Source organism: Falco cherrug, chromosome 2, assembly GCF_023634085.1.
Source record: "Falco cherrug isolate bFalChe1 chromosome 2, bFalChe1.pri, whole genome shotgun sequence".
Taxonomy (NCBI): Eukaryota; Metazoa; Chordata; class Aves; order Falconiformes; family Falconidae; genus Falco; species Falco cherrug.
This window is the reverse complement of record NC_073698.1, coordinates 37,690,762-37,710,977: the sequence shown is the minus strand read 5'-3', so window position 1 is coordinate 37,710,977 and position 20,216 is coordinate 37,690,762. Positions and strand designations below refer to the sequence as shown.

At 35.6% G+C, this 20,216-nt stretch overlaps 1 protein-coding gene across 1 annotated transcript in view; it reads left to right on the top strand.

Moving 5' to 3' along the window:
* Positions 1-20,216, top strand: part of DIAPH3 (diaphanous related formin 3) — a 245,986-nt gene that overhangs the window by 127,215 nt on the left and 98,555 nt on the right. The window contains exons 22-23 of the mRNA XM_055702362.1: positions 8,822-9,061; positions 14,142-14,271. Coding sequence (XP_055558337.1) covers positions 8,822-9,061; positions 14,142-14,271 — 370 coding nt within the window. The remainder of the gene's footprint in view (positions 1-8,821; positions 9,062-14,141; positions 14,272-20,216) is intronic.

Genomic DNA, 20,216 nt, shown 5'->3' with positions numbered 1-20,216 from the left:
CAAGACCTTTCACCATCTTAGTGTCTCCTCTGGACACACTCTGAGAAGTTTGATGTACTTCTTACATTGAGGTGCCCAAAACTGCACACAGTACTTAAGGTGGGGCTGCACCATCATAGTGCAGAGCGGGACAGCCAGCTCCCTCAACCAGCGAGCTATGCTGTGCTTGATGTGCTGCAGGACACAGTTAGCCCTTTTGGCTGCCAGGGCACACTGTTGGCTCATATTCAACTTGCCACTGCAATTTGCTGGGAATGGTGTCCTATGAAGAAATACAGCTCATTCTATTGACCCTTGTGCTGCTGTGTTTTCTGCTGCGTACATGCGTATGTTTCTATTTGTACTAACCTTACTGTTTCTGTTAAAGAACGATACAGCAGGAAGGAATCACATCAACCTAATGATGTAGCCAGAGCAAAAAGGGCTTTTGGTATGCTATTGGCCTGTGCAGAATTGCACTTTCCTAAACAATTTCTGGCCATGGTTTTGGACATAGCAAGAGATCTCATGAACTGTGCATCCAATCATATAGTTGAGGACTCAAGAATAAGGCAGAGGCAGATAGGCTTATTAAGACAAGTTATAATGGTTACAAAGCACATCGTCCCCTTTTCATCATGGGGAAGATGGATCAGCAAGCACATTATAGGGAAGCTAGGTACAAGCATGTTCCAGCTGTTCAGAACTGGTATCTAGCAGGCATCTCAGCACCTCTTGGACCTGACATCTCAGGGCTATTTTGGAGGCACAGAGGTGCATGGTCATGTTTGGTCCCATATCCTGTGGCTCCAGCTCTTTGCCCTCACCTTCCCTAAGTTATTTTGGGATGCAGTATATATAGATGAGTGTCAGAATACTGAAAATATAATTGATTCTTTAGAGAGTTGGATGCTGTTATGATAGGTTAGGCTTTATTGGTGCTCCAGCTAAGTATGGTCTATAACTACAGTTCCCCATTAACTCCCCAGCAGCACACATCCACCTCTCTCCACACGTCTCTCCACTCTCTTGCCCACACAACGACGTTAAGGTTTCAGGCCTATCCATGCCAACCTATGATAATTGCCTGTTGCACCAGGAACTGTTCCCAAAAGTAGTTTTGGTTTGGTTATGCTGCATGGAGGGAGCTGAATCCAGTAGTAAACATGTAGGCTTAGCAGTGTCTGTAATCTTTAGCGGTGTATAATAATCCTGGACATACTTAATCTATTAATATGGATTTAAATCCATAAATGTAATTCCATTTAAAAAATAATAGTTTTGGTGTTCTTGTAAACACTTCTGATGTGAAAAGTTGCTAATACTTGTCAGGGTGCTATTGGTGGACATTTGACCTTGGGTAAGGCACCTGTACAGTCTCACACCTGAGAAGAGTGTCTCAAGAGCCGTGTGTGATAGTTTCTGCTTCATTTCTTCTTTTAAATCTTGAGATGTTTGGAAATACTTTCCCATATTGTGTGGGAATGGGGAAAAAAAGAAACAGATTTTTCCTTGATCACTTTTATTTACTCAAAGATAAAAATGAGGGAATTTTGAAATATTGTTTCAGAAATAATTAATGCCCAGACCTTGTGAAATACACTGATAGCTAACCCAAATAGAATTCGGCAAGCAATACTCATGTGGCTTCACAGCTTGTTCGTTGATGGATGTGTTTTTAATGAGTTCGTACCAAAGGAAAAGATTTCACTAGAGTAAACTGAAGATTAGAGTGAGGCCTGTTGAAGGCTGGTTTGTCTTAAATAATTCAGCAGACACTTAAAATGATCAATACCATATTCAGCTGATGGTTTCACCTGTATGTCCTCATTGAGGATAACTGAGAATGTATTAATGATCTTCACTGTTGCCTGGAAAATATCATACTACTGGTGTATCTGCATAGGGGGTACTCTGCCTTTCCCAATACTTTATGCTTGGCACAGCCATACCTGGGGACATTTCAGTTTGTTTGAAATCCTGAAGCGGTGAGGAGTATCTGTGATGTGTGATATTTTGATCGTGTTAATTTCTGTCTGTAAACCTTACCTTCTTCTGTTGTCTTCTAAAAGTCATGTGTATCTGCTGCTCTGCCTTGTCAGTGTTTTCTATCAGTAATTCCAGCCTTTCCAGGACTGTTGCCAAAGATTAACTGTCTGTTATATGGCATCCGTGAAAGTGAAAGTAAAAAAATCTTTATGACAAATTGTAGTCAAGTTACTTATATTGTTTAGAGGGAAAACATCCTTAACTCCTGTAATGTTGGTGTTTTTCAAATCTTGAACCTGGATAGGATGGAGAACCAGGCTCCAGAAATACCTTCTGAAAGTCACCATCATCATCTGCACTGAGCTTAGTGCTTGCAGTTGCCATTGGATTGGATTATGTTACTTCCTCTGTGTCACTGAAAGATTGTGATGCTGAACCATGAAGCAATGTTCCTGTAAAGTTTCAGTACCAGTAGGTCACACTCTTACGCCTGTTCAGTTTTGGAAAAACTATTTCAGGTAGCTAATCTTAAGAATAGGTTAAAAAAAAAAAAAAAGTCTTACTGTTGTCTGATGTTAATTCAGGTGGCTGGAAGTGTTTGGCTGTTGTTTCTTCTAGCACACACATAGGCCATCTCTTTCAGTTCTTGCCAGTATCTCTACAATTTCAGATCAATAAGGTTGTTTGTCTGAAGGGTCCTCCACCTTTTGCTTCCAGCCATTCATTTTGCAGATTCCTCTGATTGTCTCAAGAGTCTGTCCTGAATCTGATTTGATGCTTTTGCTTCACTAGAAATGTAAGGAATCTTCTAATGTACGTGTTGTGGTTTGAACATTTTAAGAAAAAAAAAACTTCTGTTATGAGGAAGGACCATGATCAATACACAATCCTGCCATTTTGAATCTCAGCAGCTTCAAGGTTTTCTTGGAATTTAGCTACCAAAATAGAGCAAGTTATCCAAGTGACTGGCTAATGGAGGGCAGCTGTTCTGAAAGAATCTTGAGGCTGGTCAGTACCTCTTGGATTCCTGGAGCTTGAAATTACTATGCGGATATTTCACCTGTTCCAGCTTCAGAATTTAGAGCTCCTATGGAGCCTAGGTGTTTTAGGATTTACTTTCCCTGTGATGATTTTGTAGAACTGGGGAACTTTCTCCAAGATACGCAAGCTGTCTTCCATGTCTGCTACAGTATTCATTTATGTGACACTTCATGTCAGACTGTTTTTGCCACAGATTATCTATGGTTCCAAATACACTAAATAACTGTAGGGATAAAAATTCCATGGTCATTATTGAATTCTTTATTGACAGGACTACAGAAGATCTGCAGTAGAATGCTTTTTCCTTACCAGTACTGTCATCATCATAGACACATACCTTCCTGCTTACGAAGTTAATTTGGACACCTTGTTGGCTCAGACTATACTAAATATGAATGTGCTAGAAACATGAGCTTTTTTGAAATGGGTCATATCTGTCACATCAAAGACATCATAATCAGTTGCTACTGTGGTCTGTTACCACTGTGTATTGCTTAAATACTTACACAGCATCAAATTCCACTTTTATGTTGGAGTTGTTATGGTGGTTTAACCTGATGGAAAGTGCTAATCCTGCTGTCACGGTTTTCAGACATTCCCATCCAGACCTTCATCCTCTGTACCTTCCTGGCCTGTATGTTGGGAGACTCACAATAATAGTGTAGACTTGCTTTTCATTAGGAGCTGGATTCCTGGTAGTAGCCAGACAGATGAAGCATTTATTTTGGACCTAAGCTGATCAGATTTTTGCATCTGAAATACAGCTAGATCTGTTTTACTTTTAGAAACTTTCCTCTGTTTGGTTTGATGTTATATTATTCTACTTTGAATTCCTCAATGACTTCTGCCCTTGACGTATGATATAATTTATTTTTTTTCCTATCTGGCTGAATTAGAGGTTTTACAGAGGATTTTTATGTGTATTAAACTCTTGACTTCATTTCCCATGAGGGAAGTCTAGTGGCATCTGCTCCATATGCACCTTTTAATGAAAATAGCTTCTCTGACTTACATTAGGTCTGCTAAAACTAGAAGAATTTGGGAAATTCTGACCCTCTTACTCTTGGATGATTCCTTTTTAGGAAAATATCATTATCTTAAATTCAACTTGGAGAGACAAAAGCTGTCTCTGAGTTCCATTTTGATCAAGATGTCAGTGAATCTAATTGTATTTTTTGGATAAGACAAAAAAAAAATCACCTCGTTCTTTTCATGGTACAATGTACCTATTGATGAATTTCAGCATGAAGGCTGTAAACTCAGCTTATTTTGACAGCTGTGGTGTTGCCCCCATTGGCAATTCAGACGTATTTCTTAAGACGGGTGACTTCTAGTGTGTTCAAAAGCAATGCCCCTATTTCTGACATCTGCAGACTGTCTTGCTGGTCTGTATTTGTTGAATGTAATGCCATCAAAAAGAGTGCCAGCGATTTTCTGCACTGTGCATCAGTGTGCTGTCATCCACAAAACAAGAGAAAGCTACCTGTGTGCAGCTAGGAGGTGACTGATAGGTGATGTCTCTGTGTCACAGTTCACTCCCTTCTCTTCTGTCCTGCATATGATTTAGGAAAATCTTGGATTTGCAAGCATTAGTCAGTGGTGCAAATTCAAGGTGTTTATAATTGAAACTGGAGAAAATACAGGACATGCCCTCTGTCAGTGCTAGGAAGGCTGAAGAGTTATCAGTTCAATTGTTTGTGTGCACACATACCCACACTGTAAATATAAAGCCCTTCTGATTTCTTGTAAGTGATTTTAATTTTGAGTCGGCAGTTCTTGACTTTATTATCATTTATTTGGGAAAAAGAGTGTCAAAGGTGAAGAAAGATGTACTACTTCCAGATCGCCATAAAAACATCTCAACAAAAATAGCAGTCCATTATTGTGGATTGACTTCCCATACACTGAAATGATCTTTGGTCTTTCTGTTTTGCTGGTGATCTTCACTAAGATTTGGGCATGCTGACTGCTCATTTCAGATTGAGCAGGGTCCTTTTTGCTTCAAACTTGGCAAAAGGTTTGTTAATGAATCAGTTCTTCCTTACTTGATTATTTTTTTTCTGCTTTTCAAGTGCCTGAGTCTAAAGATAATTGTTAAGGATTCACCCTTTTAACTAAGCACTCTGTAGAGTTCACTGATGCTGCAATAATGAAAACCACACATTTTCCACAGGGGATGCCCTTCCACTTTATTCTTTTAGTTGGCTTGGCTGTAACTGTTATTTTACTTTTTGGATGGGAATACTTTCAGGTGGTCTGACAGCCAGCCTCAGCACTGTTGATCCTTTAAGGAAAGGTATACTGTGGAACTGGAACCCTTGCAAGTGTTTTTTCTCTACAAGCTTGTGGTAAGAATGAATCACATTCAGTGATCAAAATACGTCAGTGTAACCTCTGAGACATGTTCCTTTACTTGGCATCAACAAAACAGACAGTGAAAGTACACATTTACCAGATGGCACAGTCTTGCAGGTGCCTTCTGACTTATGCCGTATTTCAGAGAAAAGCCTCTCTTTGCTGTTGGATAAAGGACTGTGAGAGCTACTAGTGGATAGCTGGAGAAGTTGTCAATTCCCATTTGGACTTGCACATAGCAAGAATATTCTAGTGGACTGTTACTTGAAAAATAGAACAATTTGTTACCCACAGGCTGTGTTCTCTGACATGTGTAGTCCACTCGCTCTTTAGCTTTCTACTTCAACTTCCCTTTTTAGTTACTTGTATCGTCTGTTTTCAGGATTCCACTATAAGGACATAGACAGACTTACATGCTTATATGTTGAGTATAAAAAAAATATAGGGCATGAACATAAGCCTCTCAACATCACAACACAAATTCTTAGCATCTCTTGTGATGTATGGATTTTACCCTTTGAATATATTTGTAGACTACATGTCATAGAGGAAACCATATATTGCTAAAGGAACTCTCCATCTCCCTTCTCAATTACTGACTTAGCAAACAGGTAAACAAATAGTGCCAACAATGTGTTGTACATGAACTACGGATTTCAGAGTGTTTAAAAACAATAATAAAATAAGCCCAGTGGCATTTCTGTTGCGTTTCTGCCATGTGCTTCTGTTCCTGATTTTTTAGATTACATATTTCTGCATCCATCCTTAATATTGATGTACAGAACTATTTAATTTGTTGTAGTTCAACTAGTCTGATGAAAACTTTTGCATATTTCATACACATATGCTTGCTCACGATTGTGTAACACATCTTTGTAATCTACAGTACCTGATTATTTCAGTTTCAAGAATCTGCCTGTCTGAGAAGCCAAGAGTCAATAAATGATACATGATCTGCTGGTTCTGTAATATCTTGAGTTTGATACCAATTTGAAATGATTAATAAAATTAATATATTGTTAGTAGTTTGATTTTGAGAGAATTGGAACAAATGAGTTGTTAATTCAGGTTAAAAGCATTTTTTGTATGTCCTACTAAACTCTTCATCAAGCACCAGCAAATCCTTTTGTTTAGGAAAGGAACTTCACTAAGGAAGCACCCCCACAAGACAGATGAGCTGATAGGAAGCTCATCACAAGCAATGAGGTCAGCAAAATTAGGGGAAAGGTAGTTCTGTCAGGGGAAGATCAGGACCACCGACCAATTGACCACCAGTTCATGAATCCCTACCCCCCTACACACAACTCAAAAAGAAGTGGAAATTGACCATGTGAACTAATTAACACAGGAAGTGAGATAATTGCTTAACAAATAGGAAACTGAATACTAAGTAATGAAAGAGTTATATAACTTGTAACTAATGAATGCTGATGTCTTGGCTTGTTGAAATGTATAGTGTAAACTTTTGACAAGCAGGGAGCTAGGCATTTGTGGGTTACCACCTAACTCCCTTCTTTGTGCAAAGTAGAATAAAGGAATAGGAATACCTCAACTCAGTGTGTGAACTGGCACTGCACACAGAGTAATAAACGCACCTATGGGACAGCAGTACCATTTAAAATCAATGCAACTTGCACTTTATTTTGTTAGTTCCCATGGTTTAATGTTACTGATCATCTCTATTGCACCCTGAGTAGGGACAAAAACTAAAAATGTGGATAATTTCAATGGAGTTTTGTGGGTTTTTTCTAGTCTAGTATCACATTTTTCCTGGCTGAACAGAGAACAAAACTTAAGAATATTATTCTCAATATGCTGAGTAGTAGTAGTACATATATAAATATAGTAAGTGAATTGTTTCACGAAAAGGAGTTAATGTTGGTTCTTCCTGATGGAGCTGGAAGAATGGTTTTGTCACACTTGCCTCTGTTCTGTGCCTTAATATTCATGTGGGTATTTATTCTTCAATTAGGTGTTAAGTTGTAAGAGTACTATATTCATTTTAAGTGGATTTTAGGTATTTCCATTTCTATTTCACTGTGAAATGCCCTGTTTAAATTCAAGTCCCATTATCCTTGCTTACCAGTTCTTAAGTAAGAATTTTACCAAACTGCTAGATGCTATTTAGTGTATGATGAGTACAGAATATCTGCCTACAGTTGATACTGAGCCAACATTCAAAGTGCTTACATTTATAGTGTTTTACTTAAGGACCAAACTGGAGGCAGTTTGTGGACTAAAGCTCAGTAACAGAGTTGATTTTCAGCCTAATTTCATCTGAAAGACATCCTGTTTACATGCTTTGCTTGGTGATGAAAACCAAAGTGTGGTTAGTGGAAAGGATTGCTTATTTTACTTCAAGATTTCTTATCTGAAGTAAAATGCAAATGGTATGTTATCTTCTATGGGTTGCATGTGCAGTCATCTTCCCTGGTGGTTTTGGGGTGGTCAACAGGGTCTTCAGAGTCTTCAGATGAAGTCTTGTAGTCTTCACTGTACCAACTGATTGACCTGCACAATCTCAATTCTGGGGCCAGAAGACCATGTCCTTCAATGCTGTTGCCATTCTCTTGTCCTGTGTATCTGTTCTCAAGACTGAGTTGTCTACTATGAGATTATCTGGGTGCCCCCTGGTTACCCCCATCCCTTATCTTACAACCATCCAGAGTCTCCTTTGCTCAACTAAGTATCTAAAATACTTACAACATCCTTGGTTTTGGGACCTTAACCCTTGCAGTATGTCTAGGGTGGGAATTCAGTGACCTGAGCTGTTTGGGAAGATTGAAACTTTTGTGGAAAATATCTGACCAGTAAATCAGAGAAAAAGCCAAGTCTTTTGCATGTGATTTACAGAAGGTACTGTTTTCCTCAGTGCATTTTGCTTTACTGAATTAAATGTATAAGGTTACTGTACAGGACTATAGTGGGGTATGAATACTGGTATATATTAACATATTGCTATATTAAGTGTTTCATAGTTGAGGTTTTTCAAAACTTATTTTCCTTCAAGTTTACAGTAAGCTCTTATTGAAATCAGCTTTTAAATATTTGCACCAGAAAATGACATTTGCCTAGTTTTGGTACATCCTGAGTTATACAAAATTTGTGAACTACTTTTATTACTTTGCAGCTACTGGGTCATAAACTTGGATTAGTTTTATAGGATTTGGTATATGAGTTGACAGATGTGATATATGATGACACTTTATCTTTTATTGCTTACACATACTAGTTATTGGGAAAGGATGGGGGCAGTTTGTATTAACCACAAGATGGGATTTCAGTTGCTTACCCAAGTGTCTCTCACTCATTCATTCATTCATTTGCTATCAGTTATAGTGGATATATTGCTTCTTCAAGCCTGTCACCAATAAATCATTTCAGATTGTATGCATTTGTACAGTGCCAAAGTGTACCATGAATTTTAAAGGAAATCTCCTATTTTCTTTTCAATCAGATGAGCAATGTGAAGAGACTACGGCCACGGCTCAGTGCTATTCTTTTTAAGCTTCAGTTTGAGGAACAGGTGAACAACATCAAACCTGACATCATGGCTGTCAGTGCTGCCTGTGAAGAGATAAAGAAGAGTAAAAGCTTTAGCAAGCTGCTGGAACTAGTATTGTTAGTGGGAAACTATATGAATGCAGGTTCTCGGAATGCACAGACCTTTGGATATAATCTCAGCTCCCTATGTAAAGTGAGTTTTGACATGTTCTTGTTGAGTATTACCTTCACTTTTCTGTTTCTTTTTATTATGCTACTTAAACACCTTGTTTTGATGTTTTTCCTGCAGTTAATTTTTTGTGAGGGGTTTTTTTCCTTCTTCATAATTCTTAGCATTTGTTGATGCTTTGAACAATACAACTAATCTGTGTACAGTCATCTTGAGACTGGCTTGCATTTAAACTTTCAGAAGATTCCATTTTGAAAGAGTAATAAAAAAACCCGGACAAACTCATTAGGATTAAGGAAGACCATATCACTGTGATCATAGTGTAGTATTGTAGTCTTAGATGTCTGAGCATTTCTAAGACTGTCACATTTTAATCTGTTATAATACAGGTATGTTTTTTCTTTTACATCAATTTTCTCCTTAACTGATTCTCTTTTATTGTTGCTCAGTTTCATCAGTTCCCTGTTTCTTATAATTTTCCTTACATTTCCAACTTTAATAGAAGGTATATACAAGAAGACTTATACTTTTCTGAGTGTTGATTTATAATCCTTTCTAATGCTAATTGCCTTCTCATTATTAAATGTTATTTTTTTCCTGTGCCCTGTGGGAGATCACTGCAAAATCTGCAGAGTATACGTGTATGTAACAGTGCTTATGAGAAAGGGATTACTTGGAAATTTGTATGTACTCTGTCTTCTCTCAGCTGCTTTATCTTTTTACACAAGAGAAAATATGGTGTGTTAATTTCTACATTCTCTAAAACAAACACCCTTATTCTGCCATGTTTCAGAAGAATTCATATAGCATAAGTTGCATACTTTCCCTAGTCTAACGCAAACATTTAAGCATGCATCAGCCACCTAGAGAAATACAGAGTAGACTAAATTATTGAGTTAAAAATATCATTTCTTGAAAAACATATTCAGAAGGAAATTACTGAAGGTTCTCTCTCCAGCTGGGTGCATTTACTTATGCATGATTTTACAAGAATCTGTCCTAAGTCTGGTTATATTCTCTGTATTTTTAAGGCACAAGGCAACAAAAAAAGAAATATACTTATGAAAAGAGTATTAAGGTAAATATTACAGGCACTTTGCAGAAATGGATCAAAATTAAAAAAATTGTCTTGGAGCAATAATTTAAATCTAGAAGATGAAAATTTTGAAGAATACCATGAAGTACTATACATAGGAAAGGGAACTGATGTGTGCAGATAATGACAGTAAGGAGTGAATGGCTAGGCAATATTCTAGAAAATTGGCTTTAAGTCCTGGCTAACTACAGTGCTCTGGCATGAAATGCATTTGATAATCTAGGATCTCATAGTTGCTTAGATTTGCATGCTTACAGGTTATTTAGCTTTACAGGAGGTTACAGCATTCGTTTTAGTGGTCCTTCTATGTGTTATAAAGATGGTAATTATCTCCTGCTTGCCTGGTGCTGATAAGTTTTAAGTGAAGTCTTGCCTGAATTACTGCAGAAAATATATAGACTGACTGGTGAGAATACAGATGATAGCAGCATTTAACACTTCTAAAGTGAGAAAAAAGCATTTGGGTGTGTTTATTTTAGAAAAGAAAGAAGAGGAACATGAGGAGGATGTAACAGTGTCCTTCTATTATTAATTTATGATAAAGAAGGCATTTGAACATTTCTTTTCTATGTAGTTAAGGTAGGAGATTAAATAATTTGCTTTGCTGGTAACAAATGAAGTTTGCTTAAAAATTAAGAAAGCTTTCTGACTGTAAAGATAGTTAAGAACTCGATAGTGAAGAAGATTGTGGAAAGCTTTTGAAATCCAGGTATACTATTAATTTCCAAATAGTCTCCATCAGGCCAGATTAAGAGCTAAAATAAGTTATATTTTGAATGGAGTACTTAGTTAACTAGTTGGGAAGTGTGTGCATGTTTTTTTGAATCATGAAATAATTCAGATGGTAAAGGATGTCAGTAGGCTTCTAGTCCAACCTTTTGCTCAAGAGAGTTGCTGATCACTACCAGTAGTCTATAGGTGAAGTAGACAAAAACCTATAAAAGAGGTAATTTGCTCCCTATTATCAAAATGCTTAGTACAGTATAATTTTGGCATTGTATCATGTTATATATTTAGAAGTGGTGATACTGGTTTACTTCTTCCAGGATTTTATTAATTTATGCATAAACATACATCGTAGTACTCAATATGTTTCATTTGCGTAAGAAATGTGCAAGTGAAAAATGAAGTTCCAATGACAAAGTTTTTGTATATGTTTGATTTGGCATCACTTCATGCTAGTTTGAAAAAAACAGACCAGGGTGCTAGGGGGAAGATAACGCAACCTTGATGGTTCTTGAATATGAGTGTGTTATGTCCGTGCCCATGGCAGGAGCATTGGACTTAAAGGTCCTTTCCGAGTCAAACCATTCTATGATTAGGAAAGAAATAACAACTATTATAGATTTGCTAGGAGACAGAGCAACTATGACCACCTTAGAGACTAAAATTTCACATCTCTGCTACTAGATATCCCAGGACAAGTGCAACGTACAGTCAACTACTTGTTCTTTTGAAAGTTGACAGTTTTTCAGAGAGAATCACTGGGATTCTGCATTTACTATCCTGTGTGTATCATGGTACTAGTCACCAGTTCCTAATTTACCTCATCCAATTGTGGCCTCATTTAGGAAGTCCGTGAGTGCCAAGCCTTCACTGGTTATGAAATTGTGTCTTACACAGACAGATCACTATGTCTGGAAACACAGAGGTAAAATTATGTATGTGTTAATTTTGGGGATTTTCCTAACTATCTGTAGTGTCTTGGTTAATGCTTAATGTCCTCTGTTCTGAGAATAATAAACTGGTTCAACTATTAAAAATATTAGTATTAAACCAGGAAAAAAACCCCACCCAAACCAATATTCCTTCAAGGCCCCAAACTAGAAAGCTGCAAATTGCAGACTGCTTGGTTGTCTTGCACAGCAGTTTTCAGCAGGGGTTCCGAGAAATTGAGAAATTTGCAGTGGCTTTTGTCCTTCAAAGATCTTGGTTTCTGCAATATTTTTGGAATATACAATTTGTCTGTTCTTGTTCATTGGTGCCCAGCTATGCATAGGGAACTATATGGACTATCCAGTTTGCAGGATACAATTCCATACCTTGCCTTCTCCCTGCATAATGTAGAATTGAACTGTAGTAGCTCTCCCTCAGAGAACATGTGTCCATATTCTCAGAAGAGAGATACGGTATGCTAATAATTATTTATTAAATACCAATACATTAAAATGATATGCATGTTTATAACACTGGTTTACTTTTAAGACTAACTTTTGTTAACTACATATATTCTAAGCAGTGTCACATAGAAAATGTGTGATGTTTCAATTATTAAGACATTCCTCACTAATATTCCCAGTACAGTAGAATTAACTTTTTTATAACACTGCATACAGTAGTGACCCTAGAATATACTTTTTGGTTTTGATATATATGTGTTTTATTTTATCTTTATTTTTAAAATTACGTCTTACATTATTATTAAGCCACTCATCTGAAGGAAAAGATAAGCATTCTGGAAGAGGATATCTCATCATATTTACTAAGATAGTATAATTTTGATCTTCGAAAATAATCACTGATTTTTTACAGTGAAGTATGAAATGCCAACCTCAGTGATAACCACCATACAGAATTCTCCATTTTAATTTACATACAGTGTGGAAAAAGCAAACAATGTACTCTAATTTGTTTTTTAAATCAGATCAATTAAATGCCCTTTAAGTGATCTCTGAGGATATTGAGGAGCACAAGAAGTGTGAAAAAGATCTCTTTATAAGAAATTTGCAACCATGGGAAAACTGGTAATATATCTACAGAAAAAAAAAAGTGTACATGTATTTAAATTGGGATTGATTTTGCTCCTGGTTCCTTATTCAGAAGTAATCCCCATATAGCTCTGTGTCTGCTTTTGAATGTTCTTTGGAAAGGGAGGCATTTTGTCCTTTCTGCCTTCTTGCTGTAGTTACTCTTATACCATTGAGCATTGCTGATCACTTTAGTTTGGTTACCATGAAAAGATACATCTTAAAGCTGAGACAAACTAACATGATTCTTCTGCTTGTGTACTATAGTGCTAGTTGTAATACCACCTTAAAGTCTCCTGGCCTGCCCCAGCCCTGCCCTTGCCCCCCCGCCCCCCCCCCCCCAAAAAAAAAAAAACCAAAACAAAACCCAAAAAAAAACCCCAACCCCAAACAGAAAACACCAATACCAAACTCTGATGTAGAACTTTGTGTGCAATTGTGGCAGCCCTTTAGTATGTGTGCATACTTTGTATCTGCGTAAGGACATGTGTACTTTTCCTGTTAAATTGTTTTATGCAAAAATAGATTTTAAGTAGTGAAGAAACACTTTCATATGTTATTCTGCATTTCTGAAAATCTCTCCAATGATTTAAAAGACTGGCTCAAACAGGGAGCTACAACCAAAAACCTGTAAGTGACTGTTTGCCAGTTGTCAGTTGTGTTTTCACACAAGTAGCTGCAAGTTTTAAAATGGCTGGGCTTAAAATAATTGTATATGGATAAAGGATGTAGAAAGAAAAGGTTATGCTTAAGAATTTTGGAAGTTTTTAAGCAATGAAGCCTATGAATTTGTTTGCCTTATTGAGAACTGATAGCAACAAGAATTTGTGAAGGTTGAGATTGTAGCTTCCACTACATAAATACTATTCGGCTAGAATTAGCTTCACCCATAAGGAAATCATAAAATGGAGTGGATATGTGCATCACTATTGTTAGTTTTTGCTGATTTAACTCTGATTTTTGTGGGATTTATGCTTTCATGAGTCTAATTGCCATTTTGAAAATATTGCTATATTGCTTAAATAATTACATTTTATAAAGAGAAATGTACCGGTTTCGAGTATGGAACTCAAATATTGCATAGAATTAAAAATATGTATTGTGATCTTTCTAGGGACTTTTAGCAAGGAAATTAAACAGCCCATTACTTATGGTTTTCCTTAAAAGAGTTGTACCAGTTCAACAGTTTGTTCTTACCTTTCTAGGGTTAGCAATTAGTAATATACATTAGTATTTTAACTTTTCTTTTTTTTCTCTCTAGCTGAAGGACACGAAGTCGGCAGATCAAAAAACGACGTTGCTCCATTTTCTTGTTGAAGTGTGTGAAGAAAGCTATCAGGATGTCCTGAATTTTGTTGATGAATTTCAGCATTTAGATAAAGCTAGTAAAGGTTTGTGTAACTATCTAAAACTTCTTATTCTGAGTGTATTCCCATGTCTTTTATATAAGGTGATGCTTTTTTTTACTAACATTATTTTAAAAATAGATATTAATAGTCTGTATCACAGATGGGTAATTTGAGCTGCTGCAAGTGATCTTGAAGGTATTTATTGTTTGGTCCCCTAATGCTTACTATAGGATTTCCTGTTACATTTCTTCTAACATATCATCTAGAATCATTGTCCAAAATTGATATCTTTTAAAAGTTATTTTCTAGTAATAGATCTTAAACTATTTCTGGCTTTCAATCTTTTATATGGTAAGTGTAGTACAATCACTCAGTGTCTTTTAATTCAGAAATGCAGAAAGGCTGTCATACCATCACTTGATTTTTTAATCACTTTTTGTCCCCTAAACATGAGAACAGTTTTGTCTTCCCTGTGTGGATGTTTTTCATGCAACAGTAGCACTGGAAGTCTGGAAAAATAAAAACCTCTTTTTACTGCTTCGTCATGCAATACAGAATATGGTAAACCTCAGTATAAGCAGCAGTGGTTTTTTTTTCACTTAATTTCTTAGTTAAGAGTGCCTTCTCCATATTTTATCACAGTTTAAGTAATTTAAACTGACTAAGCATGGAGTTAGAAATTGATGCCACCTCAGCACTGTCCTGCTGTTGTAGGAAAAGAAGATTGGATGGGCTGTCTCAGTTAATCATTCTTTAGTTTATGTCAGTTTGCAGAATATCACTGTTTATCAGTATTACTTTGTACAGTGTCACTCATGCCTCAGTCAGCCTCCTTGCCATGAGCTACAGCTTTGCAAAACCTGCTTCTCATAGAGAACTTGAGATAGTGGTCACTCACATAGAGTTCACTTTCTGTTGTCATGGTTCTTACAATTTCCAATTTAGTTTGTGCATTATAACCATTTAGAAGTTCAAATATTTTTGAATAGCTGTCAAATGTTTCAGGCCCTTCATCTGACTGTACTGATAATAGAAGGAGTTTTTGCTGTATATAGATTCAGTATTTCATGTATTATTTTCAGTGTTAACTTTGGATTTTTTTTTTTCCCGGTACTAGTACATTATTGGCTGTATTGTGGTTAAATTTTGTGTATCCGCCAGAAAAACTAAAATGTTCCTTATTAGAAACCATTATTTTTAGTGTAGGCAGTCATCCTATATGAAGCTGCTGATTGTCTTCTGGAAAGCTTCTGAGGTATAAAACACTGACCATTCAAATAGTAGCTGGTAAAATAAGTTATTCCATGCTTTCTGTTGTTTCTTAGGTATCTACTGTTGACTAGATGAATCTTTGGTGTTGCTCAATATGCTGTAGGATGGAAATCAATGACAATATTTTAAAGTTTATATATGGGATTTACTTCAGTTTAATATGACATATACTTTGCATTTCTGTTTTAGTGTATGAAAAAGGCAAAGGTTTAGTATGTCTTTAACAGATTAGCATATCGGTGTGTATTTTTATATTTGTTTCCCTACCTGCAAAACCCCATTTTGTTTTGAAAGACTCCTCCTGCACTGCAATTTTGGAAAATCTAGTGGATCCCAAAGGCTGCAGCTCATGGGTCTTTTTTACAACCTTTTAGTACTTTTGCAGAAGTATATTGTTACAAAGCAGGTTGATTAAATATGCACCAAGTTTTGCAGAGTAAATTTGTAATGAAGTGGCTATTTTTGCTTGAGCTTAACAAAAAAGATCAGTTCAAAAAAAAGCTGTGGTTGTGATCAGCCATATCCAACACAATAGACTCACTAGTCTGATGTAACTTACTGATACACTGATGAAGACTGACAAGTTGACTAAGAATGATTTGCATTGAGGCTTCTACAGTGAGCTGGGGAACACAGCAGATAGTACAAGGCACCATTATGACAGCCATGGAGAGTGACAGAGGGGAAGTCATGAAGAATCTTCTATCTTGATGATGATCTGGTCAAATGTACTTCAGAAGAAATACTGGTTGTGTTAGAACAGAGTTTGGGTATTGAGGGCTTAGAGCTTCTCCTCCATTCCAAGATACTGTACTTAGTGCTTAACAAGAATAATCCATCCTGGATTGTATTTACTGGTGGCAGTTCAGACTTTCAGTGAATTTGGAAAACCGCCGGATCCAAAGGTTACCTTTAAGGGTTACAGGCTGCTGATAGTGCACAAAGAAAAAGTCAGTCTGGATTTTTCCTGTCATCTGATAGGAAGGTTCTGTTTACATATGTGCTCCTTTGTTGGTCAAAGTTGTTGGGTGAGGAGATACATCATTCTTTTCTGCTTTTGTATCATACTAATACAATGTTCAATTTTTCTGTGAACCATATAGGTTGTATTTTGTTCCAGTATTTATTTGTTTCTAAATACTTTTTTCTACCTGTTGTCCTAGCAAAGTTTAGGGGCTTGTAGAGGTGAAGGAATACCATTCCCTTCGTGGTTTCACTGAATCCTGTGCTCTGAAGTAGTTTTGAAAAGTAGTTCCCAAGAATAAATCAATTAAGTTTGCTAAGAATATTTTTTTCCATACCTTTGTTGCAAGCTATTTTTTTTTATTGAGCTGCTTTTTATTTCCTGTCTGCATATTCATTTCTTCAAATACAATAATTTTGCATTTTTTATGTGGCATAAGGTATTATTTGCAAGTGCCCTTTAAATTATAAATCAAAATTAATATGTCAGAAAGACATGTAAATGCCATTTGAACAATATTAACTAAGTTGAACACACTATAAAAATGGAACAAAACTAGCATTCACTGGTGTTGTTTTTATCATCATCAAGTGATTGTTGAACCTTCTAACAAGTTTCTTAAAACAAGCTACTTAAAAGATGCTATTTTTAGAATTCTTCCTTGACATAATTGTCCGTGTATCAGTCAGGCCAGTTGTAGCATACCTTGTATCTTTTTTTATTTTGTACTTGCTCAGTCTTAAAACTTCTCTTTCAAGTTATTTCTGATTGAAAATGGTGAACATCAGAGCATTACAATGTTTAGGAACTCATTTTTTTTAAATCCATTTTAGAAGAAAAATTCTTGCCTCTTTCATTTCATTAAATATTGTCCAGTAATTGTCATATGGTAAGCTGTTAACATAGCTTGCAAGGCATTAAGAGCAGTGACACGGTCTGTTAGTTTTGACGCTAACATGTATTTATTTTATAGTATTTTATAAATGATAAAACATTCACAATATGTAAATTAATTAATTGTATTAGAAATAATAATTATTTTTTAAAATATAACTTTGACAGGCAAGCAGCAAGGGACGTGACCTATGCAATTGCAGTTTATTTCAGGTTATTTAATTTAGTTTTTTTCTGTTATATTAAACTTCTAGTTTCTACTTTTGTAGTACTAGAAGTAAGCTTAATTCACTGTTACAGTACATGAATTAAAGATACCTTTTTGTTTTGAAGTATAACAAATCCTGTTTTTTCAGTACTCTTAGATCAGCAGGAGGAACTCTCATTGCAGCTAATGAGCATACTGATATGACAGTTCCTCAAGATTCGTGTAATTAAAGCTGTCTCTTCTCTTAAATGTAATTACTTTCCTACTTTATCTATTAGTATTCCAGACAAGAAATATTTGGGTAATTTAATACACTTTACTAATTTTTTATTTTATGGTATTCTAAAGATTTATATTGCATTTATCCAGGCCTCTTTTATTTGGTTGACTAATTTACACAGACCTTACAGGTAATGGTATATAGTCTTTCATTCTGCAATAACAATGTAAACCTGCATGTTTTCTTTTCTCTAAAAGTCATTAACTCGTCACTTTGCAGGCAACTTGTCCTTTTTCTCATCTTTGAAACTTTTTTCAGATTTTTTCATAGATAAATAACTTCAGGCTTTTTTTTTAAGCTAGGAACCAAATTGTAAATATGAAGTTTAATCTATATTCATTAAAAAGTAGAACACCCCCACCTGCAATATTTGAAAAACATTAGAACAGCATGAAAAAACAGTAATAATATATATATACACACTATAAGCAAACTATATGTCATAAGGAAAGGATATTTTTTTCCCATTACAGAATTTCTAAAAGTTTATGGCCATTTTCTCAATAATATTAAATAACATACTTTCTGCTATGAATTGCTTGCACTTTTATTTTGTCTTAGGTTGCAAATTCACAGTATGTGTTTTCATGTATTCAGGATTGTTGTGTTTGTTTGGGTGGGGATTTTTGTGCTTTCAGAAAACATTACAAGCTTCACGATTTACTCCGTACTGTTTTATATTCAGTCAGTACCAAAATCAATAGATTGTTCCAGTATCTTGCTGATCATGCAGGTTTCTAAGTTCTTATAGCAGACTCTTAGTGTGGAATGGTAGAACATTCAGAGATTTACTTTGAAATATGTTTGTAACTCACATAGTAAAAATTTATCTTAATTGTTTTGGGTTTTTTAAAGTCCTTTTGTTTTTTAAAGACAAAGTTAATTTTCCAATTTTTTTATATTATGTATGGGATGTTTCTCTGCCTTAAATGATAGTTTTCAAGAATGATGGCTATGAAGAATAACCAGGAGACATGCTACCAACCAGAAGTCTGGTTTTAGAGGTTCATTTTTTTTTATACTGTGTCTGCTACCTGAATTTTATTTTTTATTGGCTTTTCAGAAAGTGTAAAAAGAGTTCTTTGGAGTATTGAAAAAGGAACAGTATCCTTCATTCTCAGATGTTAATTAAATTAATTCAGCTATTAGGTATGTAGCTTCACTTACGATATACAATTTGTCTGTGATTTTGTTAGGTTTTTTATATGTAGATTTATGAGATACAACTGAAAGTAGCTATTCAGAGACTTCCATAAATGGCAGAGAATGTGACAAGTGGGTTATGTTCCAACTTTCTGGTACGCACAGGGCTGTAACTCAAAATCTAGTGGTAACAGTCACAAAATTTCAGGAATCAACATTATAGTGAAAACACAGGATTTATCCTCTGAGTGAAAATCACTTTATTATTTGCACCAATGAGAACTTCTGCTTTCTTTATCTGTGATCCTGTTGGTTGCATATGGAGACTGGACCAAAGGGGAGATATCACATGTACCTTATGCTTTAGGTTATATGGAAAGAAGCTAATGTATACTTTACAAGAGCTATTGAATACTCTTGTAAATTAGTCTAGAGGCAGCTAAACTAAACATTCATTATATTAAGTGGAAAAAAAAAATCTTGAAAGAAATGTAGACTTAATTTCAGGAATTTTATCATAGTAAAGAATTGATTTTATGCCCCATGGAAAACAGCTGTTGAAGTTGGACAAAAGAGAACTAGTGAAATAAATGTTTAAACAGGAATGCAATACTTAATTTTGTAAAGGAACTTGCTCATTTGGGGAACAGTTGTAGCTATTGTGATTTCTAAAGATTTACTGTTACTTCAGTAAAGATTTACTGTTACTAGAAGTAAAAATGTCCTAGTGAAATGAGGTGATGAGGCAAAATTAAGAGCTGTTGTTAGTGGAGGGCTAAAATACCACAATCAGGAAGAGAACTAAAGCATAGGTGTGGGAGTAATAAAGAAGAGAAAAATATCTCACTTAATTACCACAAGTACAAATTAGTTTAGATATTAGATCAACTAACTATGCCTAACTATCAAAAAGAGTAAGATTACAGACTTGCCTTCTTGAGACTTGTTTTCCTTGGTGGAAAAAAGCAACTCTATGATTTAAGGCGGAGTTAGATTGCTTATAATGATGATTATATAAATGTGCTGCTGAAAATAGCAAATACTAAATTTTATGGCTTAAAGAGATTAACAGTAATGGGAATTGAAGTTTTGGGTTGATTTGGCATTCAAACAAGACTCCTATTAACTGTAAAGTAATGGTATTAACCTTAAAATAAATACTGAAGTGTAATGAAGTAATGACAGACAAAGAATTCCATATGCAAAAAGGGTTTTGAGATACCATT